Source organism: Siphateles boraxobius, unplaced genomic scaffold, assembly GCF_051911475.1.
Source record: "Siphateles boraxobius isolate OS27281-9 unplaced genomic scaffold, OSU_SipBor_1 8, whole genome shotgun sequence".
NCBI classification, from domain to species: domain Eukaryota; kingdom Metazoa; phylum Chordata; class Actinopteri; order Cypriniformes; family Leuciscidae; genus Siphateles; species Siphateles boraxobius.
Genome location: NW_027509208.1, coordinates 31,332,836 through 31,356,688, shown reverse-complemented (window position 1 = coordinate 31,356,688; position 23,853 = coordinate 31,332,836). Strand labels below are relative to the sequence as shown.

The following is a 23,853-nucleotide window of genomic DNA, read 5'->3' as shown; positions in this document are numbered from 1 at the left end:
AACATTGAGACAAATGTTTGTACTTTACATGTTCTCCTGCAATATTAGTCTGAGACGACGAGACTTGCAGTTGAAAACAGTGATGATCTCAATCAAGTGTCTCTGTCAGTTCACTGTGAACAACAAATGAACGAATAACCAAACAATACAACAAACAATAACGGAAAAAAAATTAAATGAGACTAAATGACAAAAGAAAGAACAAACAAAATAACAAAAGAAAGAATTACATTACAAAATAACAAAATGAAAGAACATGAAAAATAACACAAATGAAAACAATAAGCAATGAAACAATAAGCAAAAGATAAAACGAAGAGAACAAAACAAAATAAAAAATAATAACAATAATAATGAAAAGCATGAAAATAATGAACTAGACCAAAATAAACAAAAAAGAAATGAAACGATTACAAAAAAGGAAATAAATAAACAAGAACAAAAAGAAGGAATGAATGAATTAAAGATAACAAATCACCAAATGAAATGCAAGAATTAGAAAGAAAGAATAAGTAAGACCAAAAAAAGGATTATATGAAAGATAGTTAATGAAAAAGAAGGAATTAATGAGAGAAAATAAAATTTACAAAAAAAAGAACGAACAAACTGAATGGATCAGACCTTGATAAGGGTTCAGAAATGTATGAAAAAAGAATCAAATGAAAGCGAGAGAACAAAAAATGTGAAAAAATGACAATAGCAGCGAACAACAGAAAAAAGATTAAAAACGAAAGAGTGAAAGAGATGAAAGGAAGAGAATGAACAAACGAAAGAAAAAAGAATGAATGAGAGAAACAATCAGGGTTGCACTTTATTTTCCAGTACTTGCACTTTCAGTGTATTTCCCTAAGAAAGTAACAGAAGGCAACTACATGGGTTAAGGTGAGGTTTAGTGGTAGATTCAGGACTAGTACCTATTATTATTATTATTATTACCCAGTTATTGTTATTGGGCACATATGAAATGGGACTGTAAAATAAAGTGCTACTCAAATCATACAGAAAGAACAAACGAAGAAAGGATAGAGAAAGAAAGATATAATAAATAAGATTCAAAAAGAAAGAGAAGAAAGAGGCTCATCTGTGATTGGAGCTTCAAAAGCATACAGAGTGTTCCTCAGTGTTTCAGACTCGTCCCACACGTTTGCAGCGCTCAAAGCCAACCTTTCATCTCACTCACCACTCGGAAAGAGTTTAGCGGGAGTTAATGATCTCATTAAGTGCTAATTTCCTCATTAAACAGGGCTGGATGTGGAAACTGGCCTCTTACCTGAGCAGACTGTGAAGACTGCAGGTAGAGGAGCTTTGAGGACGTGGTGTGTGAGGCATGACTGCAGACTCACTGACTGACCAGAATCTCAATACGCCATCAAGCGGACGTGTTTCTGAGAGATTAAAGGAGAAAATAAGGCAGCTAATGTGGAGTGGAGGGTATTGCTTCATCTCTCTGCTGCTGTAGCCCTGTGTGCGGTGCTAAAATAACATGGAGAAGGTCGTAGAGGAACAGATTATCGGTAATGAAAGAAGCGGAGGGTTTTTCTATTGAACAGTGTGATATCAGGGTGGGAGACCTTGTCTGAGTCGTGAAGCCAAGATCGCAGTTTAAACACAGAAAGGCTCAAGGTCTCGAAACATTTATGAGAAAGGAATTAATTTACGACAGCCGCTCTATAGACAAGGCCACGCTAATGAACACGCTAAATCCCAGAGCTCTGCCACCTTTTCACACTGTACTTTCTGTCGTTTCTCTACACTTCCTTTGTATAATGCATTGTTTACATATGATATTGGACGCCATTTCTCAAGGATGTTCTGCAAAGTCAACATGAAATCAAATTAGACTCTTGTTTACTTTATTATAGTGTTTCTGTTGTTACTTGCTGCATCAGTGCAGATTAAACAATGCCCATTTTTGTATCAGATCCCAATTGACTCCCAATGGATCAAATAGTCCTTGCCTACATTTTTCGTTGAATTTTTTTAGGAACATTTGAAGGGTTCATTCACCCAAAATGCTGTCGTCCTATAGTTCGTACTCACCCTCATGTCATTGCACACCCATAAGACTTTCATTCATCTTCTTAACAAAAATTAACATTCTTTTGATGAAACCTAAGAGATTTTTTGTCCATGCATTGAAAGTTCACACACCCAAAACTTTGACACTTCGAGACCTCGTATGACAGTTCATAAAGGGATGGTAAATGATCGCTTTATATAATGAACAGATTTGATTGAGGCTTTTATTCACATATAAGCATTGATAAACACATACATAAAGCACTCAAGGATGGTAAACAGAAGCTCAACCTTACTTGCTTGACGCATGAGCACAAACCTCAATAGTTCCTACACATCAAACAATCTCATTACAGCTTCCTATTTGATTTGCTCTATGTGAATTGATCAATGTTCATTATAAAAAGTGATTGTTTCTCTTCAGAAGAATTGGTAAATCTTGAGTAGACTTAAACCGCTTAATTCATACTTTTACAATCTCTTTATGAACTTTTTGAAGTGTCAATTTTGGTGGAATGGACATTCAATGGAGGGACAGTCACAGCAAATCTGCTTCGAAGATGAACGAAGATCTAATGGTTTTGGAAAGACATGGTGAGTAAATGATAACAGAATGGTCATTTTTAGGTCAACTATCCTAAGTCTGTGAACTAAGTCTCTGAATTTACATACTGTCCTGCCATTGGTCATTCAGACAGAGCCACACCCTTCCTCAAACAAAACAATATAATGTTATGATAGTGCCATGGTTTTTTATTTGTTTTTGTGATGAATTTACTGCTTGCGTGCAAACATACATTTTTGGATGTTATAATACTCTGACATATCCCAGTTCATATGTTGATTTCCTCTGCAACACTCAGTGTGTTTGTGGAAGCAGTGTGACATGTCAACTTCTGGCTCAGTGGTGTGAGTTTGGGACTGTGCTACATTTTCTTCCCCCCAAACAAAGGCAGATGGAGAGAGTGTTTGAGAAATCTGTTTTGGAAACTTTCCTTTTTTTACTGTTTTTTTTAAGCTATGTCTTGTCCTCTGTCCAAGAGATTGTCTCTGCCCGCAGGCTACATGTTTTTTATTCCAAATACACATTATATATTCTCATTGTCTTCTTTGTTCGCAGCTCCTGGAGGGCAGTTTCACCTCGCAGGTTAGCCATGAAGTTGATGGTCTTATCTTCCAGCCTATAGGGGTGAGTCTGACACCAAAACACACACACACAAACACACACACACACACACACACACACACACACACACACACACACACACACACACACACACACACACACACACACACACACACACACACACACACACACACACACACACACACACACACACACACAGGGACTGCAAATGCAGGATGTAACTACCTGCAGTGCGAGAGAGTAAATAAGAGGGTGTGTTTTATGTTTATTTAGGCTTCCTCAGAAACATTTCAGTTTATGGCGGTAATAACCAATCATCTATGCTGTATTATACAGTGTGTAGGGCACGAATACTATCAAGCTGCAAAATAAACTGATTTTTAAACAAATCGATCAAATCTTGAGAAGCTTCTCAGCCAAAGACAGACTTTTTGCTTTGCTTGAAGAAAAACATTAAATATGCATGTCGCACAAATATCATATACGTATGTGTCATGTGTAACTGCTACACTAGGACTTAGGGCGCTTTCACACCTGTAGTTTGGTTCATTTGATCCGGACTAAGGGCGAAAAATTATGCTTTGTATCATTTTCAGGCGTTTTGGTTCCTTTTCACACCACACTGATTGCTCTGGTCTGAATCAGTTGATGAAACGAACCAAAATGCAGTCACGTGACAACATCCACATCACTCGTTGGCCACCAGATGTGTCTTGAACATATTTCCACAACTGCACTTAAATTGGTCAGAATTAACGTGCGGGAAAATTCCAACAGAACTCCCGGAAGTAAACAAAGAGGAAAATCCGGCAGACATTCGGAGAATTCGCTCACAATGTATGTTCAGAATCAGCACAAGCTTTATCCTTTCGCTAATCCCCCCATAAACAACAGTCTAGACGCGATATAAATAAGAAATTCACTGTGCAGTGCGGACAACTTCTGTGTTTATGATGAGATTTTAGTGAGAGTGCAGAACGCGGTAAGTCAGTCATGACTTAAAGGGAGCGCTATTGACAACCTAAATAATAATTTTTTTTGACTACGGCAGCTGGTTTAGTCTGCAATGTGCAGTTCTTTGTCAGTTGGGTCTGTTCGAGGTCGGATCACGTTCTCACCACAAACGAACCGCTCCAGAGTTCGTTTGAAAGCGTACCGAGACCTCCTCCTACGCTTGTTTGGTCCGCTTTTGGTGCGCACCTGAGTGCGATTGCTGCTTTCACACCTGCCCAAACGAACCGCACCAAGGGGGAAAACGAACTCTAGTGCGATTCAACCAAACTAAATGAGGCAGGTGTGAAATCACCCTTAGTTCCTCTATATCATATTTGATACATGAGTTTCTAAAGCCTCAATTATCAACACAATCAAAACTTTGCTGTAAAACCTGTTGCACACAATCTACTGCATGTCGTCTGATGATAGTTTATGCTTTTTTAGCGATTAAAAGGCCTTTTAGTATAACTGTAAAACATCCACCTTCAGCGCGTGGTTCACTTGTCTTTTTAAACGTATAGCCTATTTAAATAGTTTATATTGTTATTTCAACATGAACACTTACTAGACTGAAGCAACTTTGGTTTACTTGATTATCCGTGCATAATTGTTTAGATGTATCAAATATGATCATTTAGCGTTAGGTTTATTTTATTTGCATTGTATTAAGTGTTTTAAAACTACAGAGCTTTGTTCATAAAACTAAGCATTTTAATATCTTACTAAGACATGTTATTGGCAGATATAGAGTGACAGCTGATATTTACATGCTTTTTATGTAAGTAGTCTGCTGTTATCTGCTATTAAGTAGTCTGTACTGTTATAAAGATCTCATTGATTTACATTAGTATTTGTCCTTATAAATATCAGCAACTGCATCAAATTTCATATTTTTGCTCAGTTTGGGGTTCTGTAAAAAATCAAGGTGTTTTTCTTCCTCGAGTATGAGTTACATATTCTTACTATTACTATCATACTATCTTAGCCATAAAAGCCTGATCTATTAAATATCAACAAAAACACTGTCCTATTAAAAATTGTATTTATTAAACTATTATTTATTATATTGTGCTTTTTGAGAAAACAAAGATATTGCAGGTGCACATTTACATTTCTTTAACAAATACATTTTTAGCCAAAATTTATTCTAGAATGCCTTCTGTCATAATAAAAAAGGTTGTAAGTCTTGTGTGCATTCTAGCTTTTATTTCATTTCCTAATTTATAACATTTAAATGGGGAGGGGGAGTCACAGAATATTGAGACTGAGATATTTACTTACAAGAATAATGATAATGAACCCATACTCCTATTTTTCATCTTTCTATAAAATGGGCTGTGCAGGCTTTTAAAAATAAATCAATTCCTATAGCCAAACCCCCGAACATTTGAACCCTCAGAAAAATGCCCACATTAGAATTCACCAGGCATGTGACTTTAAAAACATGGCATCTATGGTTGCAGACAAATTCATAAAAACAAAAACAGGACCCAGGAGGATAAAGCCAGGAGAGATTCACCGCTGGTGTGCCAGATTAAAAACAGAAGCTCCACATCAATGTGCCTTTGACAGATTAGAAACACAACAGAAGAGAGAGGCGCTTTCAGCTGCAGAAATCATACAAATACTCATCAAAAAAATAAAAATGAAAATAATCCAATTGTTTAGTCTTTTTGCAAATGCAAGGTAAAGGTCATACACATACACTCCACATTCCTGTGTGACAAACGATCAGTCACATCAATATATTTAAAAACAGGCTTCAGAAGCCTTCTATTTATACAGTGTAATGTATTTCTCTGCTGACATCTCTCAGAGCTGCTCTTGTCGTCTCAATGCTGGAGAAAGTGCACATTAGCCAGGTGTAGTGTACTATTTCCAATCTTGTATTCAGCGAGCCTCACATGCAGTGCTATCCTCATTTCCACATGTCCTCCAGCTCCTCATATTGAAAGAGAGAATCACGTGACCCTGAAACCAGCATAATGTGTCATTCCACATGACCTTCTCCAGAGAGCATGAGAGGGACATATGAAGCTTTGTACTGGTACACACTTGACAAACATGCTTTATGGGATATCTTTTTTTATTTAATTATTGCGATTAACTGATTAACTGTGATTTTAATGAAATAAATACTGTCCTGAGGTCAGCCTGAGTATTTCCAGTGAAAGTGAAAGGATGGAAAGGTTTTACTCGAGGAATCTCATAAACACTCACAGCGCACATTACACAAATGAAATTATAATTATAATATATAGTTTTAATCACAGGAATAATTTTGAAAATATAAATGTATAAATATTTTTGAATTGTTATATTATGTCAAAGTATTATAGGTTTTGTTGCATTTTTTATCAAATAAACAAGAATTATTTCGAAAATCTTACCGACCCCAAAACTTTGGAACGGTAGTCTATATTTTGCAAGAAAAAAAAAAGCTAAAATAAATATTTCACATATGGCCTTCTAAAGACATTTAAAAGTAAACACAGTGGGGATTCTTATTTCTGTAATATAATGATTTATTGTTAATAGACATAAATGGAATGCTGCCATATACATGCTTAGCAGGGATGCTCATTAATTCAACATCCTTCCTGCGCAGTATCCAACCTAAACCAAGCACTCCTGAACCAGATGATCAGGCTTGTGGGACTCATTCATATTATGCAGACAGACTTACATTTTGAATTATAGCCTGTCTATTTGCGTTCTGTCTTATCTGCAAATTCACGGGAGAAAAATGCTTAGTTGTGTGGCCAAGACACATTTATCATTTAAATATTTGTGAATCATACAATAGATGTGAAGTAGGTCATTAAAAATGAGCACTAGAATCTTCAAACACAACCGCTGCGCATGCACTGAAGGACAGAGTGAGAAACACAATCTACAGATACAGAGATAGTAACTTTGTTGCAAAAAAGAGTTAAATTCCAGAGATGTAGATTCTCAAATAACACTCTTACAAAATAACATCAGGTTTTTGTGTTGTGCTGGGAGCATTAGTTTTTGATTTTATTATTTATTATGACATTAAAGTTAACCATCTGTTGGTCCATATGGTTCAATTTCAAAATATTAATTCTATCAAATCGTGCAGCTTATTATTATCTGGCACATAATTAGACATTATTATCTGTCATGGCAGTTTATATAGATAAAGACATCAATAGCGCAAAGGCTATTTTATGCTCTACAAAAGCTTCTGTGGCAATTATAAAAAGGACAGAGGAGTCCTGCCTCTGGAAAATGTTAAATGACTTTGACACAATGTTGTTGATCAGCCCTGCAGCTACAGGATTTTTATAGAACAAACCAATCCAAATCTCTTTAGCATTTCAAAAAGACAGGCCCATTCAACCCTTTCTAAAGCCCTTGTGTGCATCCACTGATAGCACCGCATGTCAGACTCCTTCTTTGATGCTGAACAATATCCCGTCCTTCTGGTCATTCCCTTTTAGGTAATATACAAGTATTATAGATGCAAGTCTTCCTTCCACAATTTGAACACGGTTTTGCTCGGTGACCGCCTCTCGGGTTTTGGTACCAAGCAACTTAACTTTGCTGCCTCCTAAGACGCCTTTATTGTGCCCATTTCTGAGGGTGCTGTTACATTTACCTTTGTTCAGTGACATTCAGTCGTCTCAATAGGAGTCGCATTCAAGGTTGTTCAAGTTTCAATGTGCGATTTCGCATCGTTAACCAATAAAAAACAGCTGAGTTTAGAAGTGACCTCTGAGTAACCGGTGTTTCGTGCATCGCTACACCATTGATCATGGACAATGAACCAATGGATAGAATCCCAGAATTTGTTGCAGTTTAGCTCAGTGAAAAAATACATCCAGGACGAACAACAAAGCGAAATCTCCTGTTGCCTGTATTGAATCCAATGTGCTTTCTCTCCATGTAGAACCATTGAAATCAATCAGTATGTGTTTGCTCACCTGTTAGAGCATGGCGCCTGCAACATCAAGGTCATGGGTTCAATCCCCAGGGATCACACATAATGGCAAAATGTATACTTAGTGCACTGATGCTTTGGATAAAAGCGTCTGCCGAATGCTTGGATGTAAATGTCCATTTCACGTAGGACGCTGCCTGTGTTATCAATAGCTGGCTTTCTGTTTCACATTTGGTGTGTGCCTCTATGATCACATACTTTTTTTAAATTTTGATGATCAAGGTAAATTGTACTTTTTTTTGTCTTCAGGGAAACATGTACGTATCTTCTGTAGCTTCTGAAGGGCAGTACTAAATGAAAAAAATATGATCTTTAAACAAAATATATTCATCCTGTTCAAAAGTTGATTAGCAACTCTGATTGATGGAATTTTCTGTACAGCATCATGGGTAATGTAGTGTTTGTATAATCCATTTTTGCCAAGTGCATCACATTTTTAATGCAAATTTGAATGCGAGTATTCACATTTCGAGCACTTTCAGTCAGGAATTCTTATGTGCACTTTGTAAAATGTGCATCAAACTTGGAAACCCAGCTGAAGCTGCTGCCTAGTGTTTGAAATAGACCTTATCTACATTAAAAAGGCCCACAGAGTGAATGTTTCTACATTGTTTTGACTTGTCCTGGGTTTGGCAATATTAGGGCTTTTCATAGCAGGGAGGAACACCCAGTTTCTTGAAGATCTCAACAAGAAGGCAGTTTAATTTGCCAGGCTCAAACAATCTTCCTGCGTTATCCCCTTGCTCATAAAATGATTGTTTTTGTTTCAGTAAATTTTAGAAGCAGCTTTATTTGCCAACAACGTATTATATTGTGCTATAAAAAAAGTGTATTGAGAGCATCTGCAAAGGCATTTATTTTCTGAGAAATGCAATTTTCCTCTTCAATTTTGCACTACAAAAGTTTGTCAAGGCCACTCTTGTAAACCTTGAATCCCCCCATTTTGTACAAAGACAAGTTTCTTATGTGTTAATCTTTCTGACAGGTGTAGTTTTACTGCGAATAAAATAACTGCCTGCACTGTTTGTGTGCGTGTATGAATAGGAGAAAAAAACCAAGCCATTGTCATAGATACAAAATATATATTTTTCATGGCCGGTAAATGTTCTCAGTTGGCCACACATTTAGTTTGGACCTTGCAATGTGTCAAAACTAAATTGTTCACATTATAATGAATGAAGCTGTCTACTCTAAAACACACAGAAAGACAATGGGAAAGTGACAGCTTTGTTTACAGAGAGTTTATAATAACCCCTCCACACACCAGCCAATCGCACATCTCTGCCTCTCCTGCTATTGATGACATTTTCAGGGAAATGCCAAGGAGTCACGTTTAGGCGGTAGAAACAAACACACACACACACACACACACACACACACACACACACACACACACACACACACACACACACACACACACACACACACACACACACACACACACACACACACACACACACACACACTCACACACTCTCCACCCCCTGATAAACAAGCAAAACTAAGTCTGTTTTGATCTTTATACCTTTGATGTGGGTTACTTCACATCACCTGAGCTGCTCTTACACACATCCAACACACACACCAGCACATCCAACACACACCGGCACATCCAACACACACCAGCACTTCCAACACACATCAGGTGTTTCAGCATCTTTGATATCTGGAAAGGAAACGCACATGTATTGCAGATCACAACACACATTTATTAAGAGGCGATTGAATTCGTTCATTACCTTGTTTATTAAGAGGCTGAAGGATGAAATCTACTTAATGAATTCATCAACGCCAAATAATCTTTACCATAAACCAAATAATTATTTAGTCATGGTTTTCATTCAGCTGTGACAGAATTGAGTCAAATCCTCATGGAAAAATTCAAGTCCTGCCTTGCACAGGTTTGTCACTGAGTATCCTGTTATTCGTCACACTAGGGAAGCATCATGGGTTTGCGAATGCGGTTTCAGATTGACTTTAATACCTATCATGGGAACAGTGTTTGTAGAAACAACACTTCACATGGGGTCAAGGTTTCATTGACCCTTTAAAATGAAAGCAAAAATACTACACAATTAGTGTCGTAATGAAAATTCATAAACATGTCCTCCTTGTTTGTTTTATGAAAACTGTATTTCAGATAAATAACTGAATTACGCGATCAGACGACCGGGCCGGTTCTCCAGTGTGCATAAGGAAATTGCCCTGTGGTAATTGAATATCTGTGACAGAGATAGATGCGCTTAATATCAGCTTTTGCCTGTGGTGTTTGATATCACTCAGTATAGAGGTTACAGCTCTGCTGGCTTTGTGCTGACCTGTGACCTGTCATTTATTCACACGCTCTTCTTCTCAAAATCTGTCATTAAGAGCGAGGTCAGCAAGGGAAACATATTCACTATGAAATGTTTCTGTCAAGGGTTTGTCTAACGCATCTCTTGATCTTTACAAACAGATATCCCTCTATTATTCCAGCATTTAAAACGGCTCAGTTTGTAAACCTACTAATCAGTGTGTTGTCTGAATGACTAATGGAGTAGTTTGTGTTAAGGAAGATATGCAAAATGAGGCCAGTTTAGGGCCATGTGTGTACAGACATTGTACCATATATGGATATGAAGTATATCTGTTCAATAGCCATTAGGACCATTTTTGCACAATAGTCAGTAACACTTCACAATAGGATTCCATTTTTTATCTACAATATCTAACATGAACTCGCATTGAAAAGTAATTCTAAAGCATATATTAATCTTAATTGATGTTTATTTCCACATTTACTTATACATTATTAAAATTGAAGTTGTATCTGTCAGGGCTGCCCCTAATAGTCAACTAAACATAAGTCGACCAAGTTTTAATTAGTCAGGTAGTCTCAGAACAAAAACTCCACAGGAATTGCAGAAGTCATGCAGTTTGTGATGGACAGATTGTTAACACGGCTGGTCCATGTGATAATGTCGGGCTGAAAATCCAAACGTTCGCCATTCGTCATCCTCAAACATGGCTTATCATGTGAAACAAAGGAGTATCCTAACGTGAACCACTTTGCATGGCCGCTCGCTCTAACGTTAGATGTGCACTATCATTAGGCGCATGTCCAAGTGTTTGTGTGGAGTGTGGAAACTAAATAAGTAGGGCTGTAACAATACCCTCATGTCACGATTCGATACATATCACGATACTGAACTCACGACACAATATTATTGCGATACTCCAAGACATATGGTAAAAGGTTAACAAAAAATGTACTGCATAAAAAAAATGCTAAATTTGATTTTACATTGTGTGTGTAAATTAACAGGCTTGGACTTGGTGCTGGAAACCCAAAGCACAGGACAATAGAGACACCAGAATAACAATATTCATGATTCTGAAGCTGAAATACTGAATTATTTTAGGTGAATATGCTTGAACTCTGTCACTAACTAGATATATTTAAAATAATGTAGGCCACTTTTTACTGGTAACATCAGACATTTAACATTATCAGGACCCACAAATATCCCAAATAATTATGCATTATATTCAACATTATGTATAGTAGTTTAATGTAGTACCCTAAAACTCTACACTATACTTGTGAACTATACACAATACATATTGTCACTATCCACGATACATATTGTTGCATTTTTGTATTGTGATATATTGTGACACCCCTATAAATTAGTACCGCGTTTTACTGCATGACGTTTAATCTGCCATGCGTTTCTCTCTATATGCACATCCACTATACGCTGTCAGAGTCGTCATACGACACTGACTCAGAAAACACTTGCTTATTAATAAATGATACAAATGTTCAGACTTTCTGATGTTTTTCCCCCCAACACTTTCATAATCATTACTGTTGTGAGTTCGCTGCTCCAATCTTGATGTGTGCACTTGTACTTTATATTTTAAAGCCTTATTATTATGGTTTAGTATTTCCCTATAATGTAGAACAATGTTAGCAATGTTACATATAATATTATTTCTCAGCCCTGAAACTAAAAGCATTTCCAATTCCACCCCCCATTATATCATTAAAGTCATTAAATTTAATATCATAAATGTCCGACTAGTCGACTAATGACTTAAATAAACGACTACTAGTTGACTGGAAAAATCTTTAGTCGTGGAAAACCATAGTATTTGTTAATAATATTTAATGGACCTGAGATGACATGAACTAACAATGAGCGTTTGTATTTTTATTAACTAATGTTAACAAAGATTAATAAATATACTGTAACAAATAATGCATTAAATAACTTTAACTAATGGGACATTCTTGTAGTGTTACCCAATTGTCCTTACAGACGAATGATAGGTTATCCATTATAATGGAAACATTGAACACAGCAGATGATTTTAAGTCCAACAGTAATTATCCTGACATTTGTAGGTTATGAATTTATTTTGAAAGTTCTGCTTTGATGCCTTTAGTGACAGTGCTTTTAAAGGGTTCAATTTAAAGTCTTAGTAATCTTGGTAATGTTGCATTTTACAAGGCCCTTTGTGGAAACTCACCCACGCAGCACTTGTTTTCTTCTTAAGATTGCTAACAGCAGACCTTTGTCATTGTGCTTTCAAAACATGTTAACCATACATTATGGGCTTTTATTCTATCATTTTGATTAAACTAAAGCTTCAAATATGTTACCACTATCTTAAAGACGTCATGTCATGAGGATCACAAAGCTTCCTCACCAATCCAAAAAGAGCATTTATTGAAATGAAACAGCAAAAATGACTCTGAGCTTTAATGTCAGATATCAGAACCAATCGACATGACACTACACATGATCAGCCATTAGAGCATTTCCATGTCAATGATGCCTATTTCGTGACTCTTAACTTGCCGAGGTAATAAAGGGTAATTAGAGTAGATGGTAGTATTCCTAAACATCAGAAGCGCTAACAATAAGAGACCAATAACAAAGCTTGCATTGACATCTATCACTATAGAGTAGTAGGTTGTTGGGTGAGTAGTCAACTGTCCTGGGCAACGTTTCCCAAAAACATTGCAAGTCTAAGTAAATCCTAGAAACCATGATGCCATGGGTATCAGAAAGCTTTTGGGAAACTCTCCCTTGTCTCATTCCCTTTACAGGCCTAATGATTGCTCTGAATTGTGTTGTTTTCGGAGGATGGTTCTGTCCTGTCAGCTTGCAGCCGATGGTTTTGTGTCTTTAGCACCAGAAGGAGACTCGCTCAGGCTGTGTCCTAACCAGCCGTGATGAGCTACAGAACATTTTGTTCAGGCACTTGGTTTGCACTTCTGCGGCCTGCTGCGAAATCCTATTCCTCCAAAATCTGACTCTGCATAACTATCTTTTACACATCAATTGTGTTCTCATTGGCTGAGATTCTGGCATGTCATGCAGCATGTCCACTTTCAGCGAGGACAAGCAAATGACTTCATGCTGAAAGATAAGTTAGGGCACGATTTCAGAACTGTTCATTTCTGAGACAGATGGTGAGATTAATTCAGACAGTCTTCCACACGATTGTCAATGTCCATCCTTTAATTATTAGATGGAAATGGAAGCAGAAGAGCTTTTGTGTAAATGAGAAGTAAGAGTTTGCTGTGGTTGAAAGCATGTGGACGCTAACAGACAAACCATACAGCAACATCATGCATTACTAAGATGTGGAAAGCTCCAGGTAAACAGGTTAGTCTGCCATGAAGGAATGCTAACAGGTTGCGCTTGTTTCCATGGTGACACTTCGGGTTTGTGTTGCGCTCTTGATCGATTTTCACCCCTGCATTCATTGCGCTTGACTCCATCAAGGACTAGCGATGCTCTGCTTTTGAGATCTTTGTGAGTCGACCACATGACTGAATAACTGTGTGACTCAATGACTTGATTTGATTAAAGAGACGCAATCTAACTGACTTTCCTAATGTTTTGACAAACCATAAGAAGATCTGCGGCAGCGACAGGCCGACCTTGGTCTGTCGTGCTTTAATACAATACGGTGTTCAAATGCTAAACCTCAAGGCATTTTGAGCCGCTGCAGTAACTCAATCCCCATAAAAGCGTTATTGTTCCAGACGCCTTTCACTCTCAGCAAATATGAGTTACATTTTCAGGGCTGAAAATCTTCTGCATAACTCAAGTGCTTTCAAAATAATAAAAAGCTTTTGGTTTATCTTCAGCTGAGTGTGTTTTTATCCTTGGCTGTAAAAGTTTTTGAAAGTTCTTAATGTAACCTCAGTTTGACCCTTTACTAAGCCCCGCCTTTATCCATCAGTCTTACATTAGCGACCGTTACCATGTGCGGGAGTGAGTGGCAGAAGAGCTGCTGCGGGACTGGATTTAATAGGGGAAACTGTGAAACCACGAGTAAAACAAACGATTATCAGTTTAAACTAAAGGTTGGACTCGATATAGTGTTCCTTACAACTTACCAAAGATCCAGTGATCCATGGATATTGACATGCAGAATCGTGTTTCCTCCTCAGGGCCTGAATTTCGTTTTGGAAAATAGGTTGGAAATCCCCCTTTAGGTTATTCTTATGGGGGGGATTTTTTAATTTAAGGGGGGAGTTTTTTTCTGACAATTTTTAAAAAAATATGTTTAGCTAAATGTTTGCTCACTCATTGTATTTGTGTTTTTACAATGGGGTCATTTTTTTTAGTTTACACAACAAAAGGAAGCTTGATTTCAATATTTGAATTAAATTGAAAAAAGTAGCACAAATAAATACATGAAATAAAGAGAAAAGTTTAGGTCTAACACTAGTATTCAGAAATGCTAGAAACGGAAAAAAGTAATCAAATGTAAAATAGCACGGAATAGTCTTTTAGTCCTGTATAATTTGAATACATAGGCTATTAATCCTGATTCCTTACAATTAATGCTATCTTTTGTTGTTTTATATACAATAATGACAGACACATTTTAGGCTACTCTCACTTTAAGAGCTAGTGCACGGATCCATGTTCACATGTTGCGTGTAAAGCGTAGTCCGCGTCACTTTCTCCTCTTTTTTAAAAGGGCTCCCTGTTGCTAAGCAATCATGAGCCACGTTCTCCATGAAGACGAAGACGTTTCAGCAAAGGATGAACACGCAAAAGACGTAACGTGAACGGCCCATACTGTTTTCATTATAGTGTCACATGCATTTTCTTTTTGTATTATTTTTTTAAGACCTAACCGATTGTGTTTGAGAGGATACTCCCCAAGACTGGAATTTAGACAATGTTGTGTGCTTTTGACCGTTAAAGCGCTATAATTCAAGAAAAATAACAGTTTTGTTACTCACGGGCTGTTTGTTATGCGGGTTAAAATCGTTAAAAATGTTTAAATAGGTAAGACTTAAAAAGACGCACAAATTATAAACAATAGTGACGATGCAATGGCCCGATTGTGCAAGTGACATTTTCATCAAATGTCCCGACTCCTGAAACGCGAGTCTAGAGTCGCCGCCTGCAGCTGCAGCGCGATTGGCTCGCCTTGTGTAACCTATTTTAAGAGACAGAGAAGACGCGGCATTGGCAGAATCACTCACGCTGTTTGTGAAATTGCGTCTCGCAGAAAGTTTTAAAATGACTGATTTGATCGTATTATCTGTTAGGTTAAATTTACTCATAGGCCTACATGCTAGATTGAATGAATGAATAAGAGACTTAAAAATTGTCAGGGAAGATGCCACTCTAATCTCTAAGGGCATGTTGTTCCATAACCGTGGCCCAACCACAGAAAACGCTTAATCCCCTCTACGTTTGAGTCTTGAGTGTGGGACTAGGAGGAGGTTACGGTCACTTGATCTTAAGCTTCTGGAAGGGGTATATGAATGCAGCAATTCTCATAAGTAGATAGGAGCATGGTTATGCAGACATTTATATACAAATAAAAGAATCTTAAAATCAATTCTATACTGAATAGACAGCCAGTCAAGATGTCTTAGGATTGGAGTGATGTGATCATATTTACGACTTTTGCGAATAAATCTTGCAGCAGCAATTTGTATTAGTCGAAGGCGAGTGATTTGTGACTTAGAAATATCGCAATACAATGAGTTGCAGTAGTCTAAACGAGAAGTAATAAAAGCATGAACAGCCATCTCTAGTGTTTTGTCAGTTAGGAAGTGTTTAATTTTAGACGAAAGACAGAGTTGATAAAAACTAGATCCAATTACCAAAGATATTTGTTTGTCAAGTTTTAAAGGCCCATCTAAAAGCACACCCAAATTCTGCACATGCGTAGATCTGAATGCAGATAAGCTCCTCAAATCGATGCTGGTGGTCTTATAATTATCAGCGGTCCGAAAACTATCACCTCAGTTTTGTCTTCATTTAAAGACAAAAAGTTTTAGATCTAACCAAGATCTAACCTTATCTAAGCATAATTAAGAGAAATTAAAAAAGAGAAATTAATGCAGACGGATAATTTCTCTTGAAATATAAATACGGTATATATATATATTTGGGTGTTGTCAGCATAAAAATGGAAGGAAACACCATGTCTTCTTAAAAAAGAACCCAATGGTAGCATATACAGCGAGAAAAGGTAGGGTGCCAAGATAGATCCTAGTGTGAGGCACAGGAGAGGTGAGGAGAAATTACCTATCTTGACCAAAAACTTTCTGTTCGATAAATAAGACTGAAACCACTTGAGGACAGTACCTTTTATCCCCACACATGACTCTAGTGCTTAAATCTGTTAAAGCACTACATTTGCTCCAAGGAAAATTACTGTAAATAACTATCATAATATTAAATTAATAACTGTGAATAAAGGATAATAACTGTAATGTGTCAGTGGAAATGGCATCATGCACTTCTTCTTGCTGAGAAACCAACATCAAAGTTGTCACCTTGTGGCGTGTTGATGATGTGCTTCACATTTATACTCTGTAAGCACATCATCACTTCCTCTTTCATCATCTCACCTCATGCTAGGAGTCTGCAGTGGGGTGAGCAAAGCTATTAGGATTTTTTATTTTGAGAGCATTTCTGTATTCCTGCAACCTATTAGATAGTGACTTTACCTTTGAGTGGTGTGCTGTCTGGGCTCTGTGCTTCCAGCTTTTGACAGCATTACTTCTCTGTTCTGGGTTGAGGCTGTTTTTTCCAAAGTGGACCTTTCCAGTCCTGGAAATATATGCATATAATAAGATTGAGAATTTAAAAAATAATACTGCGGTGTACCTGTATTGAAAGAGACCAAAAGTTGTCTAGCCCTCTTCCCATAGTGAAATAAACCTTGTTTATAGCAGTAATGGGCGGAATGCACTAGGGTTTGGTTGGTTTGCAGAGCCTGCCAACTACAGTAGTCAACATTTGAAGTGGATCAAAAAAGTTCAACAATATGCAAATGCTGGAACAAGTCCTAGTTAGTCCAGCACAATACACTTAGCACTTTTTTTAAATAGATAGAATAGAAATAGAATAGTAAGTGTTAATATTAACGGGTCAATTGAGTACGAAAAATATGCATCTTTAGCCGATTCTTGAAAGTAGCTAAAGCTGCTCGAGTTGAGTTAGGCCAGCAGGTAAAAGTCTGTGAAAGTGATTGCAAACTATTCACTTTCTCCCGCTCTCTACCAAGACAAAATCCAAGATGTTAGAATGTGGAATGCAGACACACGGACGGCTTAAAGGTGCTGTACGTAACTTTTTCATTCTACTAAAGCATAAAAATACCATAATATGTTTGCAGATATTTAGGACATATTTAAGGAGTTCACATTGTCGTTTCTCTGAAAAACTCTTCTACATCTAGTTATTCTACTTTGAAATGTGCGTTCCGTGTCAGATTTTCTGTTTTTGTTTTGGTCTGTGTGACTCCGCCCACTTCCAGTTCACCCAATAGTTTTTCCACACCCCAGGATGCTAGTTGGCATAAAACACACTGTATTGCAGCCTTGGAAACAAACTGGGTCAGAGATTGCAGATTCTACCCAACCTAAAAAGCCTCAGGATCCATCTAAAAATCTCTATGAAGGAGAACATATTAAAACACGAATAAATCAACTTATGGAGTGTAAGTCTCCTTGGCTTTCATTTTCAATTGCACTTTTTCCTGTTGTGTATCCTCAAACTGGCAACCCGCGTTTGCGTCAAGTGCCAGGAGGAGGGGGCGGGGGAAACAACGATCTCCGATATTTTCAATTTGGACTGCAGTACCTATTTCGACCACTAACTGTCATTCTTTCAGACTGCACCTTTAACATGTTTAACAGAATGGCATCCTTGGTCCGAACGCGTCGCTTCACTCACCAAAATGTTGCTACTGCACAACTGTTGAATGCACTTCTGTAGTCTTTGGGTTCAATAGCAGGATACTATGGCAAAGCCACATGTTGTCAGGTTTGGAGAGTACAATCTCATTTTCTGAATCATGCAGGACTACCACAACTTAAACAACAGGTTTTATTCAGAAGTTCTCTGACCCCATTACAGTCAGTTCATCACATCGTGTCCTTGTGAAGATGTTAAAATACCCACTGTTACTCATACTCTGAAACTGAAATCTCAGATGTACTCTGAATAGTGGAACTGAAACACTGGTTTGCCATGGAAAATCTACTATTGCATAATCCACAGTCTTTCAGTTAAAAACCCGTATTTACACTTCCCCATTGAGCTTCAATACCAGTGTCCCCTTCGCTTTCATCTCAAACGCAAGACGTTTTCATTTACAAATTATCTTTGGCTTCAGGGGTGTTTAAAAGAAATGTGCTGTCAGCTTTATCTTCCCTGAAGCACAAAGGCGATTCCTGTACTTCTGTACTCAGCAGTTGACAGACAATATGTGACGCCTCCATAACTGATGTCACAAAGCTGGGTTTATACTCAGTCGTGACAAGCAGGTATTTTGCACACAATCTAGTATATCTGTTTCAGTTAGACCAACAGCATGTCGGCTTCTCTCAAGACTGTCACAATATCGCGGTGTATTCAACAGCTCTGGTGCTGCCATTCAAGCTTGTCTCAGTGAAATATACCGCGCTGTGAACTCTTAGAGCCATTATAGATTCAGCAACACCTGTGGTCAGGCTGGGGTATGTTACGTCTATACCTGTTTCAGCTCTGACTAACTGGCAGACAGCTGTCAGTCAAGCCATTAGTGAGAGTGATGGACTGGGAAGTCTCTGTTAAATTAGAATCCCTTACCGTAATTCCTTAACCTGCTCCTTAACAGTTTGTGTTTAACCCTTTGAGCCATTAACTGAGGAGAGAGTAAATGGTTTTCATCATTATTTTCTTTTTATTGGCTATCGCCTGCAAGATGTGTTGGTGAAATACATGCGGCCTACAGTGGGGTCAGGGCAGGGAACCTACGAGTGAAACTGTGGCCGGATCCGTTTTTACATTGTAACTGGGCCTACTATTTTGGCAGCATTTGAGTTTAAATGTCACATGTTGCCTAAAGAGCTACTATATGTACATGCCATGGTGGACAACTGACCAACTGTTTGCATGTTTTGGTGACTGTTGAGAGGGGAACTTCCCAGTCAAGAAGCAGGCCTGCTCATTAGGTAACTTAAGTCACTTATGGGCACTATTTCCCTTATTTTGACAGCATTTTGTACTTCGCAACTTGAAATTCCATGTGTATAATTTTACAGGTTAAATATGCTTTCTGCACTAAGCATTTCTTCTGGAGTGATGATGGGGATTGTAAACTAAGTACATGACTCTTATGATGATGAAGAATGATCATGAGGAAAGTGTATTCATAATGCATAACAGGTCTTAAAAGATGCAGCTGGTAAGATTCTCTATGCTAGCGGTTGAAATAGGTACTGCAGTCCAAATTGCAGTCTCTCCATATTGGAGAGGGTTGTTCCTCCCGCCGCCTCCTCCTCAGACTGTGATTGGTTGAGCTCAGCTTGAGAGGACTCCAGAGAACGTCAAGTAAACTTTTGTTCCGACCACATTTCCCAAGCAAAATGAAGGAGAGGTTGATCATGTGAATTTGATAAGAAGGCGCGCAACACTATTTATAGGCAACATTTTCGCGCTAGAACACTTGGTTTTTAGCATGAATGCAAATTAGACTAGCACTTAACCATGAACACAAAAGCAACACCACACAAATGGCTTTTAATTGGATTTTTTAGTTAGCAAACATGTCTCTATAATGTTAAGTTCTTTCCATCGACCAATTTCTTACTTTCACATTTAAAAGATTTCATGACTTGTGGTCATACCCTACTTGTGGTCAGTCTGCACAAATAACAATCAACATGCTTGTTTGCTTTGCGGCCCCATGAAATAGTTTAAAAAAGACGAAGCATTCAAGATTATTCGAAGTATGTGAACTTAGAATGTTTCCTAAATATCTGCAAACTTATTGTGGCATTTTTGTGCTTTAGTACAGACAAAAAGTTACATACAGTACCTTTAAGTGTAAAGCTGTTTTTCCATATGCTGTTGTTAATTAAATCAGAAGTTTACTTTATGATTGTGTTTATCATTGCATTCAATCTCATTTGGTGACAGATGATTGTCAGTTTGTTAGCCCTTAATTACAACTCCTGATTCATAATAACTGATCACACTTGTTACTTTGATGATAATATCAATGCCATAGTACTTTGTTATAAGAAGGGGTAATATATTGTCTTGAATTACAGTTCTCCTAGTCACTTCAGTAAATGATGCTGGTATGGAAAGAGCACTTTAAGGCGAGTCTCCAGGGTGAGCAATAAAAGCGTAATGCTACGGTAAACTTGGGTGGAGACAAGAGGCTTTTTAAATGTATGTCAGTTAAGGAGAGCTTTTAGCACAGAATAAACTGATTTTGTGAGGAAAGAGCTTATCATTTAATGAATTGACAGTCTGTCTTCAACATGCTTGCCATTAAACAGTCATTTTCGATGAATCTGTCTTTGGAATTTACAACAAAAATTGCTTTTTTAATACGAGAAGACACAAAGAGTTTTGCGACAGGTAGCAGTCAGTTTACGACGTCTCTCATTCATTTCTATGGTATCCGCAAACATTGGTTGACTGTCATACAATGACAACAGTTGAATTAAGTCAAGGCTATAATGCCAGGTAAGTCAGTAGTGCCCTCTATTGGCCTGGAGCCAAAGAAATAGAAAGCTGGTTAAATTAATGTTCTGGGATCAGTACAAGTTAACTCTATCGACATTTGTGACATAATGTTGATTATCACAAAAGAAAAAATATCAAGCTTGTCCCTCTAAAAAACTAAAAGAAAGGAATTTCTGATTTTCAATGAGACACTTACAGTAGAAGTTATTGAGGCCAATCCGTAAACATTAAAATACTCAGTTGCATTAATATATCTTTTGTACCTAAAATATCACACACACAAATATGATATAAACAGCTTTACAGCTGTTTTAACTAAACTTGTGCACTTAAATCCTCAACAACAAAAAAACGAAGTCACTCTTTAAGTTACTAAATTGTATTTTTTTGTGTCTGGAATTCTGTATTTATCAGACTTAATCAGAATTATCCATTTTCTAAAGTTTTTTTTCTGGCAGATTTGAAATGCAATGCCCGCATGTTGCTGTTATTACAAAAAGTTACTGGTTGGCGATGTGGTTTTATTCTCCTCGTAAGAGTTGATGCTCTTACCGTTCATGAACTGGTGTTTGTTTCCTCTCTTCATCATTAGTGTCACTGCTGGGAAACTGCTTTGATTATTGCAGTGGGAAAGTGAGAAGGTGGTTTAGATACTCTAACCCGTAACAACTGTACTTTCATCCCCAATCTTACGCTGAGCCTTTTAAAGGTCCAGCCTCCTACATGTAGCAGTTTTGCTGGCTCAAAGTGTGTTTCCTGGCAACGCATCTGTTACAACGCCTCATTTTTGTCTTCTCACTCCTCGGTTTCTCCAGATTTGATTCATCACGTCCAGAACGTTGACATGAATGTATAATGAATGTTCTCATAGTCACAATGTCAAATAGTCATACAAATACATGTACATACATGTTTTTACATTGTACTCATATAATTCAAAAAATATATACTTGCATGTAGTTATAGCTGTAATTGCATCTATAATTACACTTGTAAGCCGCCTAACTCGATCCAATGGCGGTATTCGAATTAGCGGTGATGGTCTTTGCGTGTTACCGTCTTTTCTCGCGGCAAAGTAATACATTTTCTCATATGTATTTTCTCGTTATTTCATCTGACTCCATAAATGAAAAGGCTTTAATGATATCTGTGCATCATTAAATGTGAGCGAATGTTTTACTATTCTTTTAAACTCTTGAATGAAAATAATGTCAAAGTCAATTAGAATAATCAAATGTCACAATTTAATATGTCAGGTAAATGTATCATTATAATTTCATAATCAATTCAAGGATAATCAATGCAAAACATCAAATGCTCTAGAACAAAGAGGAAAAAGTTTACCCAACAAGAAATGCGTGAGGCTGAGAGTCTCGCAACTCTCAGCCTCACGGGCCGATCTCAAATATAGAAAAGGCCCCGAGCTCTCGCTGCGTTTCATTATATACCCAGACCTCATTTCAAATCTTAAAATCATCCACAGTGGATTTTTACCTGTAAGTCACCATTTGCTAGGAGTGGAAAATTAGCATTCAGTCAAATGGTCAGAAGGTGTTAACTCAAAGACACACCCTCCATTGTGGAAGATGTTTCTAAACTTCCTAAGAACTTTATTACCTTTTGGTTTACTTCTTTGGGAATGAGACATTTGCACCAGTCGCACCGAGACATTTCAAATAATACCAAACATGTATAAAACTCAATGATAATCCTGTCACCTCCAGCGGTGCGGATGTATGGGCAGACCTCGATGGATGAAGGCGTTCTCCTTGGTTCCACACTGCTTCGTGTGAGGCACCTGAAAATCGTCTTAAATGTCCACTTCACGGTTGAGCACTTGTGAACTTAAAAACGTGAGGAAATGCATACGAACACATAATGCAACAAAACAAAAAACAAAACAATAGATGGGTTCATGTCAGCAAGTGCGATTGGTACATCTGGTCTCGAGTGTTTCTAAAGGTCCTGAATGGTAAGGTGGTCTCATTTTTAATATCCAATTCTCCATTACCACTGTGATAAAGTTAAATGATAGTGGAATTATAAATATTCTTGGTCTGAATTATTCAAAGGAAATGCAGCAAGAGGTCAGTGTAATCTAAACAATCAAATAGATTCTATGCATCAATAAATCATGTAATAACAATAATAATATTATATCGAAAATTATGAAGAAATACATATATATATATATATATATATATATATATATATATATATATATATATATATATATATATAATAATCACTGTGTTCAGGAATCTTCTAATGCAAGCCACCTATGCAGATCTAAGTGACTTGGGACATGCTTAGTCATTCAATAATATAGATAGTTCATTCCTTGCAACAGTTGTGAGTGAGTGTGAGTGTGTGGGAGAGAGAGAGAGAGAGAGAGAGAGAGAGAGAGAGAGAGAGAGAGAGATAGCCAGAACACACACTCTCACACACACTCTCACACACACTCTCTCTAAGTCACAGTCGATGAAAGGGTTAAATTGTAAATTTTGTGTGTGTTTACTGGCTAAGTCACAGTTGATGAAAGGTTAAATTGTAAATTTTGTAATTGATTGAAGCGCTCACACTTCAGATCTATCCGTTTTTTATGATGTTTCTGTTATTAGTGGTATGTTGAGAAATCAGGGGCCCTCCGATTTTCCAACCACCCTAACAACATTCAGAAAATGTAAACATTTTGAAAATTGAATAGCAGGTCTGTCTGT

General features: G+C 37.4%; 1 protein-coding gene across 1 annotated transcript in view; it reads left to right on the top strand.

Moving 5' to 3' along the window:
• Window positions 1–23,853, top strand: part of rngtt (RNA guanylyltransferase and 5'-phosphatase) — a 118,615-nt gene that overhangs the window by 71,026 nt on the left and 23,736 nt on the right. Inside the window, exon 12 of the mRNA XM_077219653.1 lies at window positions 3,140–3,208. Within this exon, the coding sequence (XP_077075768.1) occupies window positions 3,140–3,208 (69 nt within the window). The remainder of the gene's footprint in view (window positions 1–3,139; window positions 3,209–23,853) is intronic.